General features: G+C 36.9%; 1 protein-coding gene across 2 annotated transcripts in view; it reads left to right on the plus strand.

Annotated features, from left to right (window-relative positions):
• The first annotated feature begins 2,045 nt into the window (after window positions 1-2,045).
• PSMD14 (proteasome 26S subunit, non-ATPase 14) overlaps window positions 2,046-24,141 on the plus strand; it is a 46,185-nt gene continuing 24,089 nt past the window's right edge. Inside the window, exons 1-5 of one of the 2 annotated variants that reach the window (XM_058840126.1) lie at window positions 2,085-2,166; window positions 3,027-3,066; window positions 5,382-5,431; window positions 7,005-7,092; window positions 9,929-9,980. In XM_058840126.1, the coding sequence (XP_058696109.1) occupies window positions 9,933-9,980 (48 nt within the window). In that variant the 5' untranslated portion in view covers window positions 2,085-2,166; window positions 3,027-3,066; window positions 5,382-5,431; window positions 7,005-7,092; window positions 9,929-9,932. Of the gene's footprint in view, window positions 2,167-3,026; window positions 3,067-5,381; window positions 5,432-7,004; window positions 7,093-9,928; window positions 9,981-24,141 lie in introns of both variants that reach the window. The other variant, XM_058840125.1, reaches the window with a different exon arrangement.

The raw sequence follows: 24,141 nt of genomic DNA on the forward strand, positions 1-24,141 counted from the left end.
ATAAAAATATAAAATACCATCTGTCATAAGTTCCAACCATGATACTGCCTCTTTATATCCAATTAATTCACTATACTTCCTAGTGTAAATATTTCTCCTATTTTCTCTTTTTTTCTTTTTCTGTAACTATATTTATTTATAAAATTTCAATAAATGTATATATTTAAAAAGTCAATAGTATGACTTGAAATGTAATTAGGAATAACAATGAAAGTCTGTTTCACTTTGTATTCACTCGTATTTCAAAGAAGGGCCAAATCTTCAAATGGTTTGAAATGCCATTGCTCATTTAAATCAGTGGGTATAGGCATATTATAAAGATTTTACTATGTTGTTTTTCCTTATTATACACATTAACCCAGATAAATGATCACTTTTCACAAATAAATATTTGTATTTCTTTCTTTTTTCAGAAACACAGGGTACCTTAAAGACACATGACTGCAGAGTGAGAACCCTAATATAATGAGTATTTCTCCTTAAGGGGTCAGAATTCCAGTGGACACGGAGAAATAAATGGATTACTCTCAAAATCGTGGTACAAACCAGCAACATAATGCATTTCCATCCACTGAATTAATATTTTACCTCATTAATTTAATCCAAAATAAAAATCTTTGACCACATAATTAATATAATGACTTCTGAGAACACTAAGACACACACAAGTCTCAAAATACAGTCTCAAGATTTCAGGAGCTAAGTTTTACCAGGTTAAAACAGGAAGGACCATAACAGCCTGTTTGAAGAAGGGTGCAAGATTTCTTCTGTTAGAGACAAACATACCTAGATAAACATATACACACAGAGACACGTAGATTTTACTCTTTGTTTCTCAGTAATTTGGCTATGGGTGCACTAGTAAGTTACACTAATGGGTTTTGCTAATGTAGCTTGAGAAAGAAATTACTGGCCCACAGCTTAAACCACATTTTAAACCTTTAGCTTTTTAAGAATCTTTTGGAAATTTTAACTCTTGAGATTCCGTCAGCCTAGCAAAGATCTGAAAACAAAATGGAAAATTATTTCGCTTTTCAAAAATGTTGCCCCTCTTATAAAGCAGAATACCATATAATGGTAATTCCCTTTCTCTTTCTTTGGATTAATTTTATACTTCATGATATAAAAAACTAAGACTTCTGTGTCTGCTGAAGTGCTGTGGAAGTGGTGACCATATCTGTCTGAGGTTATTCCCACGTAATTTACAATTTAATACCTTTTTACCTGCTTCCATGTAGTTGATTTGTGAAAGAGAAAATGCTGAACATCTTCTAATATTACATTCTCAGTCTTTAAAGGAGCTTTCAAATAAACCTTGAGGCTCATCTTGTTCATTCATGGCAGAAACTCTATACAGAGTCCTTAATAAATTGCTTGTATAGGTTCTTAAATTGTCCCAATACTTTCTAAAATACTTGCAGTATTTCAGTAACTACATATAAATCAACCTCTAAAAATTGTTATTGTGTTAGCCATAGTAAGTTCATAAGGGGCACTGACATCCACAACTTGCTCACATGCTGTCTGGCAATGTACTCCTTGGCCTTTGTGTTTTCCTCTTTTAATTTACAACAGAGTTTTTGTTCCAGAGTTAACATAAGGGTAATAGAAATTCCAATTCGCTTCTCTGTTTGCATCAGGAAAGTATGCATTAATTATCAGCATGCACACTTTTATGTGATTATCTCCCTATTATCTTTGTTTGGCCAAAATTCTGATGTTTTTCCATTTCTTCTTGTGCTGGTTTTATATATATATGTGGTCACTCTCATTTCTCTTCTCTAAATCCTCGCATTTTCTGTAACACTGTTTTTGAGAGGAGTGCATGTGATACTGTTCCTATTACAGTAATCATTCTTTTATTAATTTGATGACTCATTTGTTGGTTCTCCTGCCATCCTATCGTGTCGTTCTTTCGGCACTGGTGGCATTCGGCTGCTAAGGGACCAAGTTAATCCCGAGCACCCTAAAGCAGAGCAGTCCATGGCGCCTCTCTTCCGCCCGTTCCCCTGGGAGGCCGCTCCCCTCCGCCGCTCTCCACTCTCAGAAGCTCCTCCCCGCCGGCCGCGGGGCCGGAAGCCGCTGCCGGGTGCCCTGTGAACCGGGAAGGGCTCGGTTTGAATGAGATCCGGCTGATTCACCGCGGCCCGGGAGGCTCCGGCCCAGGTGAGGGCCCGGCTGCCTCCGCGTCGGGGTGCTGAGGGGACCCGCGGCGGCAGCGGGAACGCGGCCCGGGGAGTTTCTGCCCGGCGGCGCCCGGGGAACGCGCCCTCTGAGCAGGGCCGCGGACGGGAGCGGGGCCGGGCGGGTCTGGCGGGCGGCACCGGCCCGGGAGGGGAGCCCGCTGGGCAGCTGGGCTTTCCGCTGGGAAGTCCGGGCGCTTCAGGGCAGTGGGAGCAGCTGCGAACGGTGTGAGGAGAAGCGGCGAGAAGGGCCGGGGAGCGGCGCAGGGCGGGGGCCCGGCCGCTGGAGCCGGACGGGCCTCGGCGCCGCACGGGCCACAGGGCCCGGCATCCTCCGCCCGGCCCGCAGCGGCCGCCCTGGTTCGTGCTGCGGGCAGCACCAGCGCTCTGTGCCCTGTCAGAGGCACCTCACGGACCGCAGCGCTGCTGCTCCCGGAGCGCGGCACTGCCACGATCCCCGGCAGTGCAGCTGAAGTTAGAGGGGCGCGGGGGGAAGTGAAGGCAGAGCACTGGCTGGGATACCTGGAGGGGAAGGAAGTAGAATTAAGTAGAAAAGGAGCGATAATCAAAAATTAACGGTGCTATTTACAGTATGCAGCTGACTTAAGTAATGTTTCTGTAACAAATTTGTGTCATGTAGTTGGATACTTGTAAACAATGTGCTGGCGTCATGTCTTTAAAGTTGCAGTTGTTTTCAGTATGCTGTGGAAAAACAGAAAACTAACAGGGATTGAGATTGACTTTTTATAAAAAACTTTCATGTAAATGCATTTCAAAGCTATATATAAGTGAAATGGTACTAGGCAAGCTGAAAAGTCTGACAGATTTGTGTTTACCTTAAAGCTGTCAGCCCTGGGAGTCCACGGAGTCCCGTATGCCTCAGGTAGGGAGTAAACTTAGAAGAAGATTCTGTGGAGCAGAGTATTCACTGTTTGTGACCTTATTGAGACAGTCAAAAATACCTGGTTTTGAAAAAATTCAGAAATTTGCTTGCCTATGGATTGCTTCTCAATCACTCAGTGTGACTTTGAGCAGCAGGATTTAGCCTGTAGGTTAATGGGAAAGGTTGTGTTCCATCATCTGTTGTAACATGCCATTTCAGTGATATTCATTTGAAAACCATGATTCAGAACATTATAAGTTAGAGAGTACTTTAAAAACAATATTAAGTAATACCAGTATATAAACTAGTTTGTCAACTTTCTTGGAAATTATTCACTCCTGACAAGAATTATGGAGTGCAAATTAATAATACCTGTAACTACCTTGTAACATCTAGGATGATGGGAAAGGGCAAGTGTTAAGGACACCTTTAATAACAGAGAACTGGTATGATGAGTACTTGCTGGACTACTGCAATAGTTCCACAATAGTCTCTGCTTGCCTTTCTGCAGATTTTGGAGAAGGCCATTACTTCATGTAATACAAAAAATTCAAATGATTTCTGTCTGTTTCTGTGGTGGTGCAGCTTGTAAATGAATCTCTGCTTATCTGGAAATTTTATATGAATGTACTTCAGTAGCTTTAAAGCAGTCTGTTTGAATCTGTGTTACTGAAGTAACTCCAGCTCAGCAATAAATGTAGTAGAATTAGGTTTGCTGTACTTCTATAAATCAGAGTCTGGGAAGCTGACCTGCAAACCACCTAGTCCAGCTCAGGTCTATTGAGATTCAGGTCTGTGTGATCTAGAAATAGGGTCTGTATTTACAGAACTGATCATGTTATGGAAGCAAGAGTAATGTAACTCTGGACTTGCACTACTGAGACTCCATTCATGCATGACATGATTAAACTCTAGCTTTAATTAACAGATTACTTAGTATTGATGGTAATATGTACATTATTTTTTTCTTTTCATACAAAACGTATAGGAAGATAGGCTAGCCCTCTACCTTGCCCCCCACCTTTGCATATGTGAAGTCTCTGTTCAGGTTTGATGACTTTAACTGCAGTGAGATTTTTTTCTTGGTGAAATAATGTTTTTCTGCAATGCACAGTTTTTCAGCTGATTTACCTCTGTTACTGTTTATCATCCCTAGTGAAGCTGAAATGGTTGCGGTTGCACCAAAAACCTTGAGCCACTTTTGAACACTGTTAATAAAATTGTTGATCATCTGCTGCATGTAACTCCTCAACAGGAGATCTGGAAGTGCTTGTACAAAGCTTGTTATGTAGTCTCAGGTGGAGAAACTGAGTTACGGAAGATGAAATGATTTGCATCAAGTCACTCAGTGTACAAATTGCAAAGTAAATTGTTGTCACCTGTGTGTAGCCTGATACTCTCTCCACTAATAGGGCAGTTTAGTAGCCATTGTTTTCTATGTATGTCAAAGCTGATTTTGATATTTATTTCTCTACTAACTCAGAAGTTGCCAAACCAGGAGAACCCTCTTTCGTTGAGGGATCACATTGTGGAGTGTTAATGCTAGATAAAAATAGTGCACTGTAGTGTGAAATTCATGTGTCTCATGCAAGGAGATGGAGTAATTTAAGACTGTTTCCAGTTGATTTCAAAATACATGCTGAAACATGCCAAGTATAAACACAGTAGCTATTGGTTTATACCTATATGTGTATATGCATTTGTGCATAATCCTTTTATATAACTTCATCCCTATGCTACCTAAGAAAAAATGTTTTCATTATTAAAAGTCCAAATTTAAGTGACCTGAAAATACCAATGAACAACTGAGTGGCGAACTAGAACTCCCCAAATGGGTAACTCTTTCCAATTATTACAGTTGCCTAACAGTAGTACTAGGAGCAAATATTAGACATGGATTTTAAAATTTCTATTTTCAGATCAATTTTGAGATGCTCTGTGTATACTCTCACTGCATTAATAATATCAACTATTTTTTCCCATTTGAGGGAAGGACAGTTAAAAGAAAATTGCAGTAATGCAAGTTTGGATTTTTAAATGACATCCTGTGACCAAGCGTATTTTAGTTATGGTGTTTCCAATCATGGACATACATATTCAGTTCAGAATATTCAGAAGCTATTCAGTTCTTTTAAGCCATTAATGACCATATTGATTTCAGTGATGAGTGCACGTTATCCAAATCCTGCAGTGCACCAAAATGTAAGTTTATTATGATAACTGTCCTCCTGTATTTTTTCTGATATGGAAATATTTGATACATTTACTTCCTTAAAGTTTCACTTTAAACAGAGATTGTTAACTTTCCCTTGCAGACAGAAGGAAACAATCAAAATACCTGTTGCCAGCTTTGGAAGGAAAAGAGGTGAGATTTACTGTGAACTGTTTGTTTACTTTTCTGGCTTTTATTTATATGTATATGTAATGAAACTATAGAGTGTGCGCAAATATAGGGAAAAAGCCAACAGAGAAGTTGCTAACCAACCCAGCTTTTTGCACGCTGTAGCAGAAGTGAGATTCTCAGGTGTAGGCTACCCTGTGTGCCTCCCTGGGGAACAGACCAAGCTCACAGAGATTTGTTTCTTTCATATCTTTGTAGTAAGTGGGGAAGAAAGTGCAAGACCACTGGGAGGTCAGGTGACTAAAGGTGAATAACAGAAGCCCAGATAAAGAAGTGGCTGCAGTTCTGTTGTAGCCTGTGCTACTGGCTCTTGTGGTCTCTCCTGGATCATTTCCTTCTGCAAAGCTGGCAGAAGGCTAGTAACTGTCCATTCAATGTTTTAGTGATTTCCATCCCAGCCTGTCCGCACTGAGAAACTCTGACTTGTTCTTTCTCTTCTGACTTTCTGGGAAGGTGAACACATCTTTGCTCTTGTACTACTTTGAGATAAGCTTCAAAAGGGTCTCTGTTAAATTGCCTCAGTTACCAAAAAACAAAACAAACCCCCCCCCCCCACCCAAACAAAAACCCAAAACCCACAGACATTCTTTGAGCAGCTTAAGCTTAAAGAATGATTTGACAGAAATGTCTTCCATAGCCTGTATTAGTGTTACAAGCAATCAGCTTTTCCAAGACCTCTTTTTCTGTTATGCCAAGACAACTATTTCTGGGATGCAGCTTGAAGCCTCTCAGAGAAGTGAACAGGGTTAAACCCAGCATTTTTGATAGCCTCTCAGTTTGCTGCAGGGCTGCACAAATGGCTGTCCTGGCAGTACTGAGAAAGCAGCATCAAGTTGGTGAGCAGCAGCAGCTTCCTCATTACTCCTTATGTTAACACTGACATTGAAAAAAACGTCTATCAAATCACAGCCACAGATCATTTCACAGATCTGTTTTAAAACACTGCTCTACAAATGATTGAGTGGATGCAATTAATGGGCAGTGTTCTCAGGGAGGAGGATAACATGAATTTTAACTCCTAAATTGAATGTGAAGCAGCCTTTGTCTACCTGAAGTTAGGCAAACCTAAAGATCTTTTTGGCTTTTCTGGTCACACCAACCACTCTTGCAGAAATAAACAGAAGAGCTTTCTGTACCTGCAGACTGCTCGTACCCTTGGTACTTAGGGCATCTTAGCTACAGCAAGAGCTTCTAAAATAGTAAAAAAAGACCATGGTTTCAGTTTCTTACAGCATTTAAAATTATCAATTAGTTTTAAATTGCTTAAATGAATTATTAAAATATTTTTACAAGTAATTTTGAAAAAATTGGAAGCTTTTTGTAGTATTATGGATACTTGAGCAAGACATGGCTTGTACCACTTCAAGGAATTGTATGGTAAAAGGAAAAAAAAAGCCCAGTAAACATTCTTGGGATTATTCTTTAATGATGCCTCGTCCTTTTGCAGTTTATCAATGTAGTATTTTTTTTTCACATGTGCCATAGTTTCTAAATTTTACTGGGTTTCTGCCTTTCTCCTTTCTATTTCCTTCAACAGGAAAGAGACCTACTGGTGTCATCTTTACAGTCAAAAAGTGGGAGCTGCTGCTGAGTTTGTTCTGTGAGCACCTCTTGCTGAGCACCAGGTTAGAAATGTATAGTTGCTTTATTTGTAAAGGCTAAAGTTAGCTTCACTAATGTCTAAAAATTTTGCTTAATCTGTTTTAAGGTTTACAAAAGCGTTGTTTGAGGGATGGAGTTTATGGCTGAAATAATATTTAGGTTGATTATCAAAAATTAAAACTTTTCTTGGTGAATGTGATTCACTAACCTAAATTTTTCAGATGTTTATACATCTCAGTAAACAAATCTGTTTAGGTCCACATAGGCTTTAGCCTACTAAAACTTATTCAGTTACAAATAGGCAAGTAAAGCATTAGTTGCCAAAACTCTAACCAGAATCATGGAAGCCAGTGAAATAATTTGCAGTGAACTGGGTTTTGGAGATTTTCTGTCTGTGCTGCTGTCTTGAAAATTTGAATACCTCAGTTCAATGACTAGTCTGTGGGAAATGTTACATCCCTCTAGTTCTGTAAGAGTAAGATTTTGTTGTAACGTTATGCTGATAAATAATCTGTTTATTTAACACATCGGTCTATTCCAACTTTAATATGGCAAAATATATGGCTTTTATAGAAACTGGAATAAACTGTGTAAATAAAATATTAGTTAATTAGTACAAGCTATTGCTTTTCACTTGTGTTTCAGGATTTGTTATTAATTTCTAATTTCTTAAATGTACACAGGTAATGTACCCCATCCATTTATGGAAGTTGCTGTAGTTGTCAGAACGACCAGTTTTAGGGTTACTAGTTGTAGAGACTAAAAGTTTCTTAAAATAATAGTTTTAGTAGTTTAAATATACTTGTCAGTTACTCTTCAGCCCTCTTTAGTGTCACGGAAGATGAATCATCGTGGGTTTCAATGGAGGAGTATCTACCACAGAGGGGTAAAATGAACTGTAGTTGGCGGTAATTTGTGGTAACATTGTGACTGTTTCATTGAAGCCATTTAACATATGCTTACATAATATCTTTAAACAGCAACTTAACCTTTCCAAGGAAATCCTCCAACTTGATTTGGAATTTATTGTAGTTCAGTATAGAAAAGCACATACACTGTGTGCAGCTTTTGCCTCTAAAAAAGAAGCTTGGTTTCAATGACTTACTGAAAAAGTGAAGCATAACCACTGACCCTTTAATAAACTCATTTTTAATTTATACGGTGTTAGTGGAGCTTTAAGAAAGTACTTACTGCTAGATGAGGATGCACTTGTTGGATTTGCAGGTTCTACAAAATCAAGAGAGTGAATCATATTGAACTAATAGCCTGATAGTTCGTTGAACTGGGAAAGTGAACTTAGCAAGTAGAGCAGGTATTTCTGAGCAATGTATCTTGGATATCGACAGGAACTTACTAAAGTAGGAAGTAAAATGCTGCTTCTTTGTGTGTTTAGAAGCTTAAAGTATTTGTTTTAAACTTATTCTGAAATAAAGCTTGTTAGTCTTTAGCAATTAAAAATTCTAGCAAATATCAGAAGAAATTATGAAAATTATGGTCATGTTCACCTTCAGCATGAAGGTTTATTCATATACAAAACAAATATATTTTTCAAGTTCTTTTGTAAAATTACTAAGAAGGCTATTGAATTAGTATTGTTAATGTAATCTGAAATCATGTGTATAATTCTCATGCCTAATGTAGCATCCTCTTGGAGGATGAATGTATTTTGAAAATCATATTTTGTGTTCTTAATTGCTTTCATATCAGCTAGACAGGCTTCATTGTGTTGTATTAAAACTTGTCCGATTAAGACCATAATTTTCAATGCTGTACTTTTTAATCTTCTATTTCAGAAATAAAATAAGCCAGTAAAATTTTCTGATTTCTGTAAGCCTTGGAAATTGCTTGATTTGCTAAAAACAGCTGTTTAAAAATTGATATTCAGTAGGCTTTTTTTTTTTTCTTTTTATCCGTAAGTTTTGTTGTACAGAGCTAAGAAGTTGAAAAAGCCAAGTAAGCATGGTAAAGTTCTGTTAAAGCTGGGGCAGAATCTCTGCTTAGATATCCACCATGAAATTGTAGATGTCTTTTCAACAACAGAAAATGAAGAAACTGTAGAGAGAGAAAGAGCAGTGTAATTTTTTTGGTTGGGCACTTTAACAGCCTTTATTCCTGGGGATCACTCCTTTGAAAGTTACAAGACACAAAAACGGATATTTTTTTTTTTTTTAAAGTAAGATGTTTCATTGATTGGAATAATCTTGCACTAAAGCAATGGCACATGCAACACTGGGAATGTATTAAATGACTGTACTGTCACTATTCTTCCAACTATATACACATTAAATGTTTACTTTACAGTATTTCTTTTAGTATAATGAGTTCATTAAAAAAAGCTTTTGATGCTAATTCAGAGATCCATAATCTGCTTAGTGTCTTTCACATGTAGTTTTGATGATAACTGACAAGCTGTAAGTTAATTAGCGCGGAACATACTAATGAGGATGCTAAAATCCTTACTTTAAGATTTTTATTGATGATTTCTGAGCAAACTAAAGTAAATTTGATTGTATATCTAATAAGTTTTAGGAACTTTCTGGCTGTGGGTACTGATCATAAGCAACAAAAATCCCACAATTAATTGAATGATGGGAAAGTTTTGAGAAGTTTGACAAGAGTGTTCATCTTCAGAAATGGGGATAACCCAAAACCAAAGCAATAAAACAAAGTCTGTTAATTAGCATGGAAGACAGCTTCTTGAATTAATATGTGGTGTTAATTAACAGGAAGTCTGATGTTGTGTTGTAATTACCACCAATATTTTTGACATACTGAGTGACTGAAGGTGAATTATATAGATAACAATTTAGTAAACATTTCGAGCTTGGGAACATTTTTCCTTTGTTTCTGTTTTTCTAGAAATATGGATAGACTTCTGCGACTGGGAGGAGGTATGCCTGGGCTGGGACAGGTTAGTATATAGCTTGTCAATCTTCTCTTTAAAATTAATAAATTCTGGAGTATTCCTTCTATTATTATACTATATATATTTTAAAACAGCATAAAAAACCAGAGTTCATAGTAATAATCTTTGACTCGAGAGATTTTATATGTGTATGCAAATCTTTCTACAACCTGACTTTTTTTTGTAAATATGAATACCTGTGTTAGCACTAAGTTTAAAGAATGTTTACAAACCTTTTTGGGTCTGAGCATTTCAAAATTTGTATTGAAAAGCATTGGAAGCACATGGTATATTTTTTAAATAAACAGTTCTCAATACTATGGAATTTCAGAACATGAGGGGTATTCTAAATGGCCAAGCATATCTACTGCTTTTTCATGAATTATGTATTTCAGTTCTTGGATCACATTGTGAATGGGGCATTATAATATACTGTCTATATGTAAATTTCAAGAAGTAATTTGAATTGAATTTGTCACTTGTGTGTAGTTGTAGCTACCTGTATGAGTATTTTATTGTGTCTCCTCTTGTTCATTGTCCTCACTTCCATTGCTCACAGCAAAAAGGCCTCCCTGGCAGCTGTCCTATTCCAGTGAGAGACCTATTCACATTGTGTGGCTTCTCCTACCTTTACAGCAAGTCCTAGTGTTTTTTTTTCTTTGATCAACTGGCATGGCTAGCAGTCTTCAGAAATAATATCAAGCTGGTCATGTTACATTGTGCTGATTGCAGGGATACAGGGAAAGAAATAATTAGGAACTTTTTTTGTTTGAGGTGTGCAGGAAGAATTATTTCCTTGAGGAATGGGCTCCAATGTAATTTCTCTTATGGTCCTTTCCTTTGTTTGGCTGCTGTAGCTGGCCTTTCTCTGTTTCCTCATCTGCTTCACGGTCTCTTTCTAAATCAAGAATCCAGACTCTTGTTCTTCTGGAGGAATCAGTTCTGTATGTCTTGGGCTTTAGGATGTGTGTGCAGGGTTTCTTCTGGGATGGGTGAAATTGCTAAACCGAAAGTTTCTTTGGTTGTGTATAGTGTGTTTGTGTCCAGTATAACTACAGGAGTAGTTTAATACAGAAGCATTTGGTGAAATATTCTAGGCTGATCTACAGACTCTAGATGTTTTGCCAAATAGGCTGTAACTTTTGGTGCATAATTTTTTTTTCCCCTTTTTATAGCTAAAATTCTATTCACGTTTTCTTAGTGAATCTTCAAGCCGCCCTCAGTTATTTTTAGTTTCACTTTCTTAAACAGTTACTTCTCTTGTTCCTCTGAGCTGCCAGCCTGCTTCATGACTCTTCATTTTTTTAACATCTGTGCAGTCTAATCTCTCAAGCTTTCACTTCTTAGTCCTCTCTGAACTTGACGCATATCAAAGCTGTTTTTCAAATTTACAGTTAACTCTCTGCTGTTTTCTGAATTTTTCATCTTTAACTTAAAGCTTGCTAAAAAATTGTGGCAGACAATAAAACATAACATTCAGAGGAAGCTCACTGAACTCCTTTGGTAGCTTTGGCCTGCAAAGCTGTTCTGTGTTTGTTTAAATATGGAATTGTCTTTTAAATGAGTTGATGAGTATGTGTTGTATAAAAGAAAGGCATAAAACAGAATTGCTCTTTACTCAAAGTTGCTGCTTGCACTGGATGTCTTGACTACATTTGTATTCTTTTGGTTTATTGAATCAGCAGGAAGGCTTTTCAAATAGAATATTTTTATGTCCTTAAAATACTTAAAATGTGTTTCAAAGGACCTTGAAAGGTCACTTATATTGTGAATATCAATTGATGGTAATTGAGATTGAAAGATAATCCAGAGTGAATCAGACCTCTTTGAAACAGAAGAGAAGAGGAAGGTATTTCTTGGATAAATTTTGTAATGCTAGAAAGCAAAATTATTGTTGTTTGTTTGCACTAGAGTGTTTTAAAGAGCAGTATAAAGCTTTCTGTTCTTATTGCTGTGTCACAGTTGTTCTAAAGGTTGAACATAGTAAAAATGTCTGACTGAGTCGTTCTTGCCAGCATAAGAATCATCTGTGTATAGTCTGGTAGAAAAAGAGGCATTTTCAAAGTAATTTTATCACATAGTTTGGGGATTTCTTGTAGCTTGGGGTCTCCTCAGCAAGAGGACTGCATCACATAAAGTTTGCTGAGAGTGTGTTTGATTTGCTTTGTAACTGATGTTTAAGTACCAGCAGATGCTTGGTCAGCACAGTTCCTGTTTGATCTCTGCCAAAGGATTCTTTCTCAGCGACTTGCTTTAGGTTCTTCAGCAGCAGTTACTTGGCTTTTTCCCCTTGGCAAAACTACCTCTTCTAATTATTGTCTCATTTAGGTTTTCCTGGTCTTCTAAATTTCCAAACTCAGATATGTTGCCCCAAATGCACTTTAAATTCATGTGTTTTCTATATGCTTTTCAAGTCTTTTGGTGTAGTGTATTACACTTGAGAATGTACTTGAGAAATGCTGTCACTGAATTTTTTGGTTCTTTTTCCTACTTCTTGTTCCTTCCGGATGCTGTTGAGTGGCTGATTGGCCTTCAGGTGTCCAGAGGTGGTCAGTGCTAAATCCCATCTACCTGTCTTCAAATGTCTATTAAACAAATCTTCAAGGAAGTAATCTTAAACTGATACTTCAACAATAAATTTCCCTTCCTGTGACATGTGGCTTAGAAATCTTGAGGCATTTCATTCCTTTTAATCATAGGTGGACAAAGGGCTGACTTAGTAGGCAGGAGGTGGACAAGAGAGTAGATGGGAAGAGAATCTTACAACTTTTGGCATCACATAAGCCATTCACAGTATTTTCTGACAGCGCACTTGGTCATTAACTGTGTGTTCTTTTTATGGCAAGGCACCTGTGTTTAGTTTTGAACTTGATGCCAGAAGTATGACCTCCTTTGGAACACTGCTTCGTGCTGAAGTTGCTTGTGTCTTACATGACTGGTGTTGTAGACCTGGTCCATAAGTTTGTTTTGTCTTGAATTTATGTTTTCATGAGTGAATGCAGCCTTTTAGAAAAGAAAAGACTGAAAGTATTGTGATGTCTCAAAGAAAATCTTCTGACTTCAGTTTCCCTCCTGTAGTTCATGGGAATTAAGATTTTGACAATGCCCTTGTTCTTCTTCACTTATATGGCCTCCTTTCTCTCTCTTTCTGCCCCTTGTCATGTTGAGTTCTGCTACTTCTCTTTCCTGATTCATTCTTTTCTGTTTGTCCCTGTTTGTCCCTCTCATACTGCCTACCACAGAATTTCACTAGTAGTTTAGTACTTTGATTTGCATTGTACATTTGCTGCAGACAAATGAACAGGTTTGTGGGGTACGTGAAAGCATTCTGCTTATGTAGCAGACAGGAATTTGGAGCAACACTTCTCTTCATTTTGTATGCTGAACTATTGTTTGCTGGTGAAATCAGTTCCACATATGCCTCTATTAGGCAATCCCACTGCAAAGGGTGTGAGCAAATTAAGTGCATTTGTAGCCAAGCTTTCTCTCCCCATCACTTCCAGAACAATAATTCAAGTTAAGCAAGTTCTTGTCCATGCTAGCACATGCTGTCTGTTTTTCTGAATCCAGATGTGATAGGAAGCAGTGAAATAATGACACTTTTTTAAAAGAGGGTTTTAAATTAACTTTTCATTGCTTGGTAGATTTTTGAATCTGTTAGTGCGGACAACTGTTCTAGTACAATAAATGAAAAATAAAACTGATTCTGTATTTTTGATTTAACATATTTGATGACAGAGGGTAAGGGGAAAAATTCCAGTGGGAAGGGTGGGGGAGATAGAGAACTGACCTGTGTCTTATAAGGAGTGTTTACACCTTGACTTGGAATATAGAAAAAGAAGTGCAGATAGCTATTTTATTTGAATCATGGACTTGCCAATTAGCCATCAAGTGCTTCCATCTGTGAAATAGTTGATCAGATGGGTTAGCTGGGATGTTTCCAGATTAGGGCATTGTAAATGGCACTTGAAAACTGTCACTTTGATAAGGAGGTTTCAAATATTGCACTGCTTGGTGCTGTGGAACCTTTTTCCCCTCATAGGATCTTGGGTTTTTTAGAACACGCTTATCCTATTTAGCAAATCTGTGGCACATGGGAACTTGGGAGACCTTCTGCTGATCTAAAGTTCTGTTTCATGTGCTAATCTAGTTGGGGTGGTTGTTGGAGGACAGCACAGTGCCCTTTTTTGTGGGGCTTCCAGAGAGGACTTGATGGTCTGGCAGACAGAGGAGGGTCAGGCTCTGTGTAGATCATTCCCAATTAACAGTTAGATGCAAATTTCCTTGACTTACTTCATTAAGCTGATGTGTCATTTGAAGTACATGACTTTTTCTTGCATCTTACATCTTCCATATGTAAACAAAAACATCCACCAATAATAAAAAAACCTCAAACCCAAAACAAACTCGGGCACCCCCATCCCTCCTCCCCAAAAATAACCCAAAATAACCCAAAACAAAACAACCTGAAAACACACCAACAACTCAAACAGTAAAAACTTCAACACCTTAATGTCTTACTGAAAATTATTCTGGTTCATTGATTCTTGAAACAGCTTGTGTTGTAATTTGAAGGGTGTAAATGTGTTGTCTTTAATTAAGTACCTTTTTCATTGTAAAGCTGTAGAGTGTTCTGGTATCTCAGTATCTATTTAGCTGTATGACTTTATCCTTTCTGTGTCTCCTGGGTATGTATGCTCTATGTGCTTTGAAATGTGGTGATGTACTGTTGTCTCCTCCTCATATGTATTTGAAGCTTCAAATACACCTTCTGAGAGTATTTTGCCAGGGGAATAAATCCGAATTATAGCTCTTAAAATTGTGCATCATTTTTGTGCCATTGTTTCTGAGACATTTTCCAGCAAAGTTCTCAAGTATGAAGAATGTTACTATTTCTAGAACTCAAATGTAATTCCCAGTAGATGAGATGATGTACAAGTTGGGTGGGTTATTCCAGTTCTACTTTTTTTTCCCTGGAAGCTGTCAACCCATTTAAAGAATAAAAAAATTTTCTCAATGACAAACATTTTTCATCCATTAAAAACATCCAACAAAAAATCCCATAGGAAGTTCAGAAGACTTAATTTCCTGCATTATCTTCTGTACAAAATCTTGGAATCATTTTTTATATACAAAGTATATAATTTTGTTTTAAGGAGAAAAGAAAACATCTTATAGATAGTAAACTCTGACATTTACTTTCAATGTCTGGGATGAATGTTTTACTGCACTAATTGGTGTTTCAGTACAGGGCTGTTCAATGAAAGCTTCATAAATTCAGGGCCCAGGTGTGGCCTGGGTCTGGTTTTGCTGGACACAGTAACTCTATGGGTCACGTTAGGCTTGTTTGAAAGTTGTTGGGGATGACAAAGCGGAGTATAGTTCTCATGCATTTGAAGTACAGTTGAGTCTTTGTAATGTGATTTTTCTCCTAAGGAGCTAATTGGGAGAGGGAAAGAGAAACCTGTTAGAATTGGTTTAGGAGCAATCATATAATTTTACTTAAACCCTGTATATAATTTGTGCTATAAAAGCTGTCTTAAAGTAGGATGGCTGCACTACAGACATGTTTTACATATTAATCACAAACAAGCATAAAACTAAAACTACAAAAGGTAGTGGATTGTGTCTGAGCATTAAAGTTTCCTCTGATCTGCTGTTTTACTCTGGAGAACAATTTTAGCTGCCTCTTCTTGGCCTTGGATCTTAAACTTCCGTATTTCTAATAATTAGGCAATTAGATTCTCTCTCCTCAATTTAATTGCCATTGTAGTCCAGCTGACTTTTGACTTTCCCCAGAAGAAACAAAGGAGCTTGGACAAGGAAATGAATGTAGTCATAATGAGAAAGAACATGGGAAGAAAGAGTAAAGAAGAGATATCCTTGTGCATTTTGCATTTGTAATGTAATGTAATTTCATTTGTAATGTTCCTTTCTACAAACAGGAAACAGCTGCCTTATAGTGATTAATTTAATTTATTTCTCTTGAAAATTGTATCTTCTTTCTGAAATCCCATGCAATTGAATATTAAGTTGCAATGCTACTATGCAGCACCTTTGAACAAGGTTTTCTCTTTTCTTCCTGTATAAGAGTCCTCTTTATGTTTTTCTAAGTTTGAAGCATTTTTGTGTTATAGTGGTGTGGTCTGGTGGGGGCGGTTGGGTGTTGGCTGATTGGTTGTTTTTTCAAGTGTTATGAACAACCGACCTTGGTGCATATTGCCACTGAATCTCCCAGTTCACCTGCTTCTGTCCAGAGGACCAGCTCTTCAGAACAGTGAACCTGTAGGCATATAGAACCCAGTGCATTCTTATTCACATTGAGGAGATATCTTTATCTGCTTTGCATCACAAAGTGTATTTCAGGGTGAGTTTAGGCAGAACTAAGGGCTGAGGGCTACCCTACCTTCTTGGCAGAATTGTGTCTAGAATAAGGTAATTAAAAATGTACATTGGAGTACAAGACTACTGGAGACAGACACAATTACAGGTGCTGACTCCTCATCTGCCTTGAGACTCTCAGTTCTAAATCCCAATATCTTCTGTAATGCTGATGGGGAGTAGATAACAGGTTAGCCTGGCTTTATTCTGGAATGAAATTGACCTCTGTATTTTCTTTTTATTTCCAGTAGATTGAGGCTGTGAAAAACAATAGTTATTTTCAAAAATATGTACAGTGTCACTGAGAATTTGTTTTATAGTCTCTAATCTTAACGCTTTTTGCTAACTGTAACATTGTCATAGAATCATAGAATGGTTTGTGTTGGAAGGGACATTTAAAGGTCATTTAGTCCAAATTGTCCTAATGCTTGATAAGGAATATTAATTGCAGTAATACAGCACACCTACCCCTTTGGCTTATGTGTCTCAATTAATGTGTAGACTAAATGGGGTAAAGATAGAGGAAACACTGACCCAGGGAAAATTACACTTAAGCAGGTATTTCGTGCAATGGTTGTGTTTGGAACACTGCAAGAAGTCTGACTATTGTAAATTGCATCATGGTGTTATGTTTAAGTAATTTAATATCATGAATACATGTTAATATTGAGTAAGGATTTATTTCTAACAATAATGTTGACTGAGTCTCCCATAAAACTAGAGACTATTTTTGTTTGAAGTTCTTCTTAGTTAAAAACAATCAACAAACGAACCAGCCCAAAAAAAACCAAAAAAACTCCAAAAAACCCCCAAAACAAAACCCAAAAAAAACAACCAAAGAAAAAACCCACCAAAAAATACCTTGTAGAAAATAATCCAACCAAAAAACAAGAAACACCCCTTACCCCCTGCCAAAACCCTAGCAAAAAACTGAACCAAAACCCACCCCACACACACACTAAAAAAGAAAACCACAGAACCGCCCCACAGAAACTAAAATCCTAAATAAGCAGAAAAGCTAAGCAGCAAAATTCTGGCTCTGCACCAAAGAGGTGTTGGCAAATTTATGATCCCAACCCGTTTAACCAACTGCTCAAAGCTATACAAAGTTCTGTGTTTTGTAATTTTGGTTTTGAAGAGGAAGAGAGATGGGAAATGCTATATATTTCAAGTCCATCTATATTGCTGTTCGTGGAGTTCTGTTGTAAATGTGAACCTGGGTAAACTTTTTTTAGGAGACAGAATTTTGTAAAACACAGAGAGACAGTTTTTATCTTGCCTGTTAAGGTGGGGTTTTTTTCTGAGATTTTTCAATTTAAGGTAGCAGTTGATGCCACAATACTTCCTTAGTATCCCTACTCCATTTTGGAGTCTCTGAGACTAAACATATTACTACAATTTTTATTTCATCTGACATATGGTGTAACAAGACAATGTGATCCTTTGAGAAATCTAGGCTGTTTGTTAAGACTTATGGTATTTTGTGGTCTGTTATGCATGCTTGATTATAATTGGTATAAAAATGGACCTAAACATACAAACTGTTGAGACATAATGGTAGCTTCAAAATCTAATCCTGTTGATGTGGAACTAACTACAAAATTGTGTGTGTAATAGCTTGAAAATAGCAATAAAATTTCAAATTGCTACTAATTTTAGTGTGTGATTTACAGTGCAAAGAAATATATTTTTCCTTTTTTATTGAGCTCACTGATTTTTGAATATTTTTGTATCACCTTAATGATTTCCTCTATCTTAACTGGTTATGTTAACTTCTTGTACTGCAGAAAATGCAGTACATGGCTTCTGGTCCTTGTCATGACAAAGTTGTTAGAACCATTGAGATCCTAGACCACGCCTCACTCCATTTGCTACTTCCACTGATGGAACATGAGTTGGTAATTTGTGTCAGTGTATTGTCTCAGTACAGGAAGAAAATAGTTCTGCAGTCCCAACTCTGCTTAGATTTTTAGGCTTAGCAATGTGTAAGAAACACTGTGTTGATCTAAGAAATTTCTTATTCTTTGCATCAATATATCAGCATGTTGTACCACTTACTGGCAAAAAGTAGAGAAGAGCAGTGGTACTCTGGTGAACTTTTAATGCCTTACTATCATTAATACCTCTACCCCCTCTGCAGACTTACTCATGTTTGTCCTCTCTGCAGCTAGTATTTTGTAATGTGTTTTTTTTTTCCCTTCTACAAAGCTATACACACAAAGTTGAATTTACCTCTACAAAACAGTAGCTTTAAGCTCACTTTAAGTGCCTCATCCATCCGTGTATCTTTTAATATGATTAATTATTATTTTATAATGATTGTCATTGCATTTATACCTCAGTTGCCTTTCTCCCCCTTACCTACATAATAAAATGTCATCTTTACCTGTAACACTTATTCTGGGGGAGGTAGAGAAGGGTAATGAAGAAAAATTGTGGGGTAAATAAATTCGAAAGTAATCCAAGGCGGGGTTTTGTCTTTTTTTTTTTTTTTTTTTTTTTTTTTTTTAGCTAATCTTTCTCAATTGTCTTTGGATATAACAGCTGAAAATATGTAGTGAAAGGGTTAAGTCGGCATGAAAGAATTCATTTCCACTTTAATGACCTAGCCTTGCTGGGTTAGGACGATGGGGAACATGCTTCTGACTTGTACTCCTATTGCCAATTAACACCTCCTATAACAGGTTGCCTCAGCTAGTCATTGAAGCAGAGGCAGTAGAAATAGTTTACATGCAGCTTGTTTTTCACACTAGTTGTTTAATACTCACAAAATTAAACTATTAAAAGGTTCTTTCTTAGCTTACTGGGAAAGAAATAAAACATGATAGCAGTCATTGTTTGCTCGTGTGTCCTGTGCTTGTGCCTAAATTGTTCCAGTTACAAAAATAAATAGAAGTAGTAATGATTCTTATATTTTACACAGTAATATGTTGTTTGGTGCATTAAAGCTGAGATGTGCTTTACAGCACTTAAGTTGTCTGCCTTTGGATTTTTATTACAGTTGCCCCTGCAAAACTGAGTTTCTTTGAAACAGCTATGATGAGCAGTGTTTAAGATCCATTTAAACAATGGAAAATTATATCAATTTATGGAATATATCTCAGTTCCTTGTGTAATTAATTAAGTCCACTTTCTATACCTATTTGAATAAATTTAAAATAGTACAAATAAAGAGCAGTGCTCTAAAATGACACTTTAGTTCACATTTAATAATAAAATTGGCTAAATAATTTATATTGGTTCACACTAAGAGAAAGGTGAAGTAATATACATAAAAGTGTTAATAAATTTGCTAAAAGGCCCGAGTAGGTAACACTTCAAGGCGTTAGTTTTTATCATGTAAGAATGGCAAATGCCTTTAACACTTCGTCAACAGGGGCTACCCAAGTAAAGGACTCCTTTTTTGTATTGGATCATCTCTAACTATTTGAAACAAAAATAGTAACATCCATAATTTAATATTACGATGTAATTTTCTGACCATAACTTGCATGTGATTCTTTTTCCCTTACAAGTCTTACTAAAAAAAAAAGAAATATTTGAACAGCGGTAACTTAATTTTAATTTTATATTTGGAATTCTGCCATTCTAAACAAAAACAATCCTGAGGCTTGGTTGGGTTTTATGGGCAGCTCATTTCATGACTGGAAGCAAAGAAGGAGCATCAATTTTTCAGTAACACATAACAGTATTTTTTACAGCAGTTCTTTAATTTTAATAATTACTGTATCCAGCTTATACATGCATAGTTGGGAAAAAAAATGTTCAGTATTCCTCTCAGTTTCCACATCTGATTTTTCCCCAATTCTCCAAGAAATAATCCAATAAAGCTGTAGGTATGCAATATTTACTGTTTTGCAGTGAGATGGACAGTCTTCTAAAACTCTGCATTGAGATAGCTGTCCTTTGAATATGATAACATAGCCAAAAATACCAGCAGCTCTTTTGCATTGCAGACACAAACGCTTTCTTGTCTGGGTTCCTGATACCAGTTAATTTAATTTGGTGCTCTGCTTCGTAAGGATGGTGCTTCTTTGTTAAAGTTGGCAGGCAGTGAAGTTTATGAACAGTGGTAATAGCACATGCTGTGGAGGGTCAGTGTAAAATATTTGCCTCCATGTAGAGATTAGCTAATAAAATCTTTCTTCTTCTTTGCTTGATGAAAGAAATGCATAAACTTTTGTGAAAGACTACTAGAAACAGGCCAAAGAGATCTCAAAACACGTAACTCATAGCTGGCTCCCACATACTGTGTAACTAACACGCAGAAGCTGGGGCTGTCACTCCAGAGCTGTGTTAGATTATCAGCCATTTGTGGAAAAGGAAGTGATCAGAGATGGAAGAAATTGGTTCCAGTTTCCAAATGTCTCTGTTTTCAAATCTAAAGTCAAGTAAACTAGTTGGAAGTTCCATTTGGCTTTATCTATTAAATCTTTGAGGGTTTAGCATTTTCTATAGAAATACGAATGTGTGCTTATAGTGTTTTATGTGGCAGTTTATCTTCGGTAGAAAAATAATATGAAACTTGACCTATGCATCATTTCCTACTCAAAATTCCTGAATTTCAGTAATCTTTCAAGCAGTTTATTGTAATTGATATTCAAAACAAAGGAAGGAATATTAACATGAAAAATTAATACACATAATTTGTACGGTGCCATGAGGACTTCAATTTTCCCATAATCTACCTACTAATTAAAATCTAGGAGAAGAAGAGAGCAGACAGAAAGGAGATAGGTCACACAAACAAGCATCAGTGACCAAGGAAATACTTGGTATGTGCTGTGTATTTATAAGATGACTGAGCATTAACAAACCCGTCTTGTGTACTACCATTAGCTAATTTTTACAAGTTTAGCTAAACTGGTTGAACAGAACGCTAAGAGTGGAAACTCATGTTTGGTATTTTTTCTGTGTCTTGCATGTGCTTAAATTGAAGCAGTAAAGTATGCAGTTGATACCTCCTAATCCTTCACATAATAATTTTTATATATAATTAAACACATTTAGTATGTAAAATCCTTCACAGTGAGTACTATGGGTTTAAAAAAAAAACAGCAGAAGTTAATCAAGTTGGTTTACACTGATGAAGAATTCCTTTATGAATTAGCAGGGTTTCCTGTGCTGAAAATAAATTGACTATGGGCACTGGCAACAGGAATTCAACATAAGTTTGGAAGAAAAAAATGGTTTATTTCATAGAATGTCTAAAGATTTGATGAAGTTTCATATTAAGTATCCCCTCTTCTGCACCATCATCAAGGTAAATGAGCATTTGGATGCTCCAAGGAATATAGAAATTACAAGGAAATATTAGGAACATCCTGCTTTAGTTCCCACCTTCACTTAACTAAAGGTGATTCATTTGCCTTCTTATAGAAACAAAATGTATTGTTTGTCTTTATTTCCTCCCGGTAAGTGGTGAATGTACTGACTGATGCTAAAATGAGAAAAGTTTTGAAGAACAAGGTTTTATAAGTTGAGGGCACAGGCATCTATATAGGGGACAGAGTTTTGATTAATGCCTCAGCTGCAGGACAGGTGTCAGTGTGATTTTAACAGACACTAGGAAATCCCCAGAGGAGAGCTCATCCAAGAGCCATAGTCTATGGAGTAAGTTTCAGTTCAGGCTCCTGGTTTTTGAGAAGCTAGTCTCAGTAAAATAGGAAGATTAGCTTTCCAGAAATCATGGAACCATTTGTGCTAATCTGGGGGAGATTTTTATTACACTGTTCTTTATTTTAAAAAATACTGAATGGGATGGTTGCTTACAGTGGAATGTTAAACAAAATCTGGAACAAATGTAGGATGCATTTGGTGATCACTACATAGGTATTATGGTTCTTCTTATAGCACAAGGTTACTAGTTACTGTTATTTTTATCTTCCCTTCAGACCATCTCTGGTCTAGAACTGGTGGAAAATTGGGAGAGTGTTGTGTATAAAAAAAGGGTTTTGTTAACAAACTAATAAGTTACTTTTAAAATTAAAACTCAACTTACCTTGGCTTTTTTCTTTGCATTGATTAAATGGAAACATGAGTCTATGCTTTCCAAATTCTAAATGAACTTCCAAGTGAATAGACTTAAAGCAGGAGAGGTAGAGTTTAAAAAGTAAACTGACGTGTTTATGGAGAAAAACATGTGAACAGCATTACAAAATGATTGGGCATTTGAAGCTTTGCCAGTCAAACAATTTAATTGCAGAAAATTTGGGATAAGTAATGCAGGTGCTCTGCCCATGTGGTTCTGGGAAATATTCTGAAGAACTGCTTATAGTTTTTCAGTGTGAGTGTTAGAGGAGCACTTCTCCACTGGAGCATCTTACTGTTGGGCTTGGGCTAGGGCTAGGCCAGGGAAATACTTGATGAAGGGGTTGAGTTGATAAAAAATGGACCTTTGGTGAGAATACTGTGGAAGGTGAAAAGCAGGGAAACCAGCTGGAAGATTGCTGATGAAAAGGCCGAAGTGACAGAACTAGGACTGATTAGTAAGAAGTGAGGAAGGGCAAACATCAAGAGATGATGGTCAGCAGTATCAAAGTTGGAAACAGAGGTTTGAAGCTGTTAGGAAGTGGATATGGTTGACAGATGCGTGTGTATATGTGAGTTTCAAAATACGAAGATTGGATTCATAATATAAAGATTGGATGTAGAACTCATAGATTGATCGACTTTAGCGGGGAAAGATACCACAGCTGAATTTTCTTACTGTCTTTAAAGCTTTATTCTGAAGACTGATGTTTTTCTGTTTGTGTGAAAATCAAAGTATGCAGAAAGGGTAATTCCTGTACAAATGTAATGTGTTGTTTACTTAAGTATCTGGTTTTATCTTCAGGAGGTAATGGCTTGTGTGGATTGCTATGTCTTGTTTGATGTCATGTGGATGAATGTTGTGTTGAATTTTTTCACTTAAAGTGAAAAATTAAGAATTTATTCAATTTTTTTCCCCAATTTTTCTTATAACTGTGGAATCAAAGTTCTAAATTTGTGAAGTGTTTTTGTAAAGGCACCATTTTTCCTCTTTTAGCTTGATGTGGAGTACCTTTTTTTTTCCATAGTTGCTTTGTTGCTCTTCTAAGTTTACATCACCTCATGCAGAAGTAAGCTGTCATTTCAGTGGAAATTTGGTAATAAAGTAATGAATGTGCTGTTAATTGGCTGTAATGAGGTACGCTGATATGAAATTCTGTATATAACAGCAATATTTCTCTTGTTCCTCAAGAAAGGGACATTTAAACTGCTGCCTCCTGTGTTTTTCAATTTCAACAGTACACAGAACCTGTTTCAACCAATCATTCACACCTGGGACAGTTGTGCTAATTTTTGAATAACTACTCATAAGGCAAAGAGCAAAGTATTTTGTTCACAGCTTTTCCACCTAGGGATCAGAGGTCCGTTTTTTCTCTCACTGTACCAGTGTATCTGCAAAGTACTCCCATAGCCTTTATCTGCAAGTCCTCTTTAGCTGAAAGCTGATGAAGCAAAGGGAAATTGCTGTTTGTGTTGGTGCCAGTTAATCATGCTAGCCCAGCAGCATTTACATTCACACCACTGTAAGAAACACATAGTTAATTGGAGAACTGGCCATATTTTACAGCTGACGAAGGTTAGCATTGCAGCAAGGCTGACTAATGGAAACTTACCTGACTCTTAGCCTGAATGGCTTGTAACAGGTTTGTATCCAGTGTAACACTTGCCTGCTTTATATTTGACTGGCTCTAAAGGTTGCTCTTTAGACTGTGTTATTTGGAGTGGGGGGGGGGAGGCGACAGGATGATGGCTGAGT

This window comes from Poecile atricapillus, chromosome 5 (genome assembly GCF_030490865.1).
Source record: "Poecile atricapillus isolate bPoeAtr1 chromosome 5, bPoeAtr1.hap1, whole genome shotgun sequence".
Lineage (NCBI taxonomy): Eukaryota > Metazoa > Chordata > Aves > Passeriformes > Paridae > Poecile > Poecile atricapillus.